Source organism: Pinus tabuliformis, chromosome X, assembly GCF_031772625.1.
Source record: "Pinus tabuliformis cultivar Carrire ecotype Pingquan chromosome X, CPIR1, whole genome shotgun sequence".
Classification (NCBI taxonomy): domain Eukaryota; kingdom Viridiplantae; phylum Streptophyta; class Pinopsida; order Pinales; family Pinaceae; genus Pinus; species Pinus tabuliformis.
Genome location: NC_142308.1, coordinates 110,873,299 through 110,878,009, shown reverse-complemented (window position 1 = coordinate 110,878,009; position 4,711 = coordinate 110,873,299). Strand labels below are relative to the sequence as shown.

At 37.2% G+C, this 4,711-nt stretch overlaps 1 protein-coding gene across 1 annotated transcript; it reads left to right on the top strand.

Moving 5' to 3' along the window:
* Positions 1 to 897: 897 nt before the first annotated feature.
* LOC149138665 (hydroxycinnamoyltransferase-like) lies at positions 898 to 2,546 on the top strand. Its single transcript, XM_089449763.1, has 2 exons — positions 898 to 1,386; positions 1,468 to 2,546. The coding sequence occupies exons 1-2, from the start codon at positions 946 to 948 to the stop codon at positions 2,464 to 2,466; spliced, it is 1,440 nt and encodes a 479-aa protein (XP_089305889.1). The 5' UTR covers positions 898 to 945; the 3' UTR covers positions 2,467 to 2,546.
* Positions 2,547 to 4,711: the final 2,165 nt, after the last annotated feature.

Genomic DNA, 4,711 nt, shown 5'->3' with positions numbered 1-4,711 from the left:
AAAATAGATAATTTGTTTCTTTAGATCCGATAGACCATTATTTGGTCTCGGACATTAACCATCATTATCATCATCATCATCACAATAATAAAAAATTATATTTTTGTGAAAATAATCTTTAAACCAAAAACAACGGAGTTGTCTATAATGCGACTTTTTGGAGATTCCGGTGACGGATTCCGGCGGAAGAAATTGAGGTTAAATCTTGATTTTTTGCAGTTAAAATGGTTTTTTAACTGCATATTTGGATTCAGCACCCTAAAAAACCCCTAGGACGCTTTGATTGTGCAGAAACTAGCTATCAAACTTGCGATTCCAATAAATTGCTGCCGGATTTTGACCGGAAAAACCCACCAGAAAGACTTCCAAAAAGTCTCATTATAGACACCATCCGCACAGTTTTCACATTCCTTCACTTTTATTTGACAAAATAACATATCGTGCATTGCTGTAATCCCTAATGAAAAAAGATTAAATAAAAGAATTACTTCAATCAATGTTCCCTCTGTAAAAGGGAAAAAACTTGTAAATCTTCTCATTCGTATATTATATTTAATTATATAATTAATGGAAAAAAAAAATATTTAAATATTTTTTATCCAGTAAAATTTATTGATATAGAATATTAATTTAGAGCTTATTTAACTAATTGTCTTTCGGTCTCTTGATAACATTTATGAGATTTCACATCTCTTCATATATTAAATTATTAAATTATAACTACTATTAAATCTTAATCACATAATAAATTATATCGCCAATTATAAAATATCACGCTTATTCATATATTAATGTACAATTATTGTTAAATATTTGAATCAAAACTTCACAAGCAAGAAAAGCATCCTTCCCAATTTATAAGAGATCTTCAATCAACAATTTCACCAATTTAAACTTCATCCGCATATTTTAGATTTTGATTTTGGTGGTTTATACCCTGCGGCCATGGCAGAATACCAAATGAAAGTACAGGTGTCGAGGGTTTCCACTGTTGCACCAGCCATCCCCACTGCTAAGCATAGCATGTTCCTATCCGCCATTGATATTAGTACCATACCCTATCAGAACATGGACATACTTCTTTTCTATAAAACACCAGTCGTTACAGCCGACAAGGCTTTCCCTGCTATGGTGAAGAGGCTAAAGACAAGCCTGTCGTTAGTTCTGGTGGATTTCTATCCATTTGCAGGTCGGTTGGATATGAAGGGTGGTGAATGGGGTCGGCCCCAAATTGATTGCAACGATGAGGGAGTGGAGTTTGTTGAAGCAAGCATTGACATGCCATTTGAGAATGTGGAAATTGATAATTTTCAGCACAAAACCTTCTTCAAGGAACTTGTCCAGACCCGCCATGGAAACTACGAGGATTCACTTCTGTCAATACAGGTATGAAAAATTCACTCGCTTTTCATTTTCATTTTCATTTTCCTATGGATGATGTTTCAAAAGTAACGATGGGTATTGCAGGTCACTGCTTTTCAGGGAGGCGGATTTTGCATCGGAGTCAATTTTCATCACGTTATTGCGGACGGGAATTCTTTTTCCCATTTCATGAACAGTTGGGCAGAGTGTAGCAGAGAACTTCCTATATCCAGGAGTCCTCACCACATGAGAACAGTCTTTCAGCGGGACAATGAAGATGGCGCAATACCCACAATTTATTTGAGGGGTGAAGAAGTTGTCACCGATTTGATTAAGGAGGCGCAAATTTTCAGGTTTGTCCCAAGTAATTCACTGCCCATAAAATATTCAGAAATCAATGAAAGCACCGGTGATGGCTCAGTGGAAAACACTAACAACAACAGTATTATCCAGAAATCTGTCGCAGAATTAGAAACAAATCTGGAAATATCAACATTTCATTTCAGCGAAAAATTAATTGAAGCTTTGAAGGAACGATCCGGCGCTTCAACTTCATTTGTAGCAGTTTCCGCGCAGTTTTGGAGATGCGTAATGAGAGCTCGACAAGTTCCTGAGAACGAGCCCGTTCATTTTATAGTGCCAATTGACTTCAGAGGGCGGGTAAAACCGCCATTGCCTCCAACGTATTTTGGGAACTGCATAAGCAGCGGTATTGCCAGGACTACAGCCAAGCAGTTATTGGAGCAGGATATCGTGTTTGCTGCGGCTCTCATCCAAGAACTCATCTCTGCCTGTGGCACAGATGTGCACATCAATAATTTTGTAGACTTCGTTGAATCTCATCTTGGCAGCGGCAACCCAAATCTTGGAAAATTATGTAATGATTACATTGTAATGGCATCGATGTCTCCGAAACTTCGTGTTTACGAGATAGACCACGGATGGGGAAGGCCAGTGAGTGTGCAGGCTGCTTCCTTGGCAGCAATGGGAAGGATGATGTTGTTCCCCGGAAGAGAAGGGGGAAAGAGTATTGCTGTGTCCACCAAACTCCCTCGCCATCAGATGGAAACCTTGAAACAGATATTAATGGTCATCCCCGATTGATTGATTGATTCCGTGTGGTAAACCAGAAGAATTTAGATGGAAGGAAAATGCGTAGTGTAATCGGAAATGTTTAAATTGAATAAGACAAGACTCTGCAAGGGAATCTAAGGATTCCCATTGAAATAATAATATTTATGTATAGTAAATTTGGTTTCGTTAATAAAAGTGTTTTCAATTTAGATTTGTTTTTAGGTTTAATAAAAATTGCTTTTAGTTGACTTCGTATTTCTCGGCCTTAAATTATAATATAATTAACTTAAATTTATATTTATATAATTCAATTATGTGTGTCTATTAGACAATGGTTACAGTAACCAAATGATAGGCAACAAGAATTTGGTTGCAAATCTGGATCAATCTGTGAAGACAGAGGTAAAGTTGGGCACTGACAAGACTATGGATGTAGATGACAAATGAATGGTCAACATTCTGACCAAGTAGGGGGAGCTGAAAACTATTTCATAGGTATTTTATGTCCTTGGTCTCAAACATACTCTATTTAGTGTTGATCAGTGAATGCAAAAAAAATACATGGTCATTTTTCAAGGACAAGAATATGTTATATATGACAAGCCCCCATGCAAGCAGCTGATAGAAAAGGTGTAGATGATGAGAAACAAAATTTTTCGTCTAATCATGAATCGCAGTGATCAGGTTGGTTCTTTTATAGTTGCATGTTATAATGATCACTGGTTATGGCACTTTCAAAGTGATCAAGCCAGTTCTTTTGCAGTTGCATGTTCTAATGATTACTAGTTATGGCATTTTCGGTTTGACACTTGCATTTCTATGGTTTAATATTGTTGCAGCAGAAACAGATGGTTAGAGGATTACCTCCCATCAAAGAACCTGCTGCATCTTAGGAAAGAAATATCATGAGATTTTTCCAAAAGGAGTTGCATACAGAGCAAAGCAGCCACTAGAGTTGGTCCATACAAACTTGTGTGGACCTATGAAGACAAAGTCGATTGGTGGAAGTTGTTAATTCCTCACTTTCATTGATGATTATAGCATAAAGACTTGGGTTTACTTCCCGAAGTAGAAGTCTGAAACTTTTGCAAAGTTCAAAGAATTCAAAGCCTTAGCAGAGAACCAAAGTGATTGGAAGATCAAGGTATCGAGGTCAGATCGTGGTGGAGAATATGATTCGAAGGCATTCCATGATTACTGCAAACACCATGGAATTAGAAGGCAATTTACAACTAGATACACACCGCAGTAGAATGGTGTAACAAAGAGGAAGAATGGGACAACTATGAAAATGACAAGGATCATGTTGAAAGGATGTAATATTCCCTTTCTTGATATGGTCAAATCTGCCCATGGTATTTACCGTGGTATTTTCCCATGGTATTAACCCATGGTATCTGCCTTCGGTTTTCGAGGGCAAATAATAAAATAAGGTTTCTAGAGAGTTCATTAAGCCTATAAAAGGGATAGGAGCTAGGATTTTGGACCATCCTGAGTTTGTCTATCTTATTGCATGTTGTTGAGGACTTGGCATAGTCAATTCTAACTTGATCCTGGGACGAAAACCCAACAATGACATTTGTTTATTGGATCCATCCAAGATTCACAAGTGGTCTTTAGTGTCTTAGATTAGTCATTATTGAGCATTCGTATAGCATTGGTAGTGGCTTCGATATGTCATGTATGAGCATGTATCTTGTTTTCAGTTATTAATATAAATAAGAGGCTTCATTTTCAAATCACTTTGGTGTTCGTTGTTTTTATTTGCAAGCATTTTAATTAGAACACTCAAGGGTGCCAGATTTATTAAAAATTTCGTTGTTAGGGATCTTACAGTGGTATCAAAGTTGTGCATGATGCCAGCCTGATTCGGATTTAAACAGGAACGCAACAAATTACAGATATAACCATAAATACAAAGATGCAATAGAAATAACACTTCATTTCATTAATATCAAATACTGAAATATTCTTACAAACAGAATGGAAATAAGACTAGCTCGGGCAATGGTGGCTTATCTCTAAGAAGATATGTGGTCGCTACATGCCTCTAAACTGCATTACAATGAGGCTCATGGGCCTTTTTATTATTGAACAATAAGAGAAAACCCTAACCCCAGGAGATGTAACACCAAGAGTTTATGGGCCCCATTGGGGTAAGTTGGAAAGCCAACTTCCCAAGGTCGCGACTTGGTCATATTATATCCATTTGACGTGCGTGATACCCCGTTCGAAAGATCTGTCCGAGGACTATGACGGAAAAAACATTTTGAAA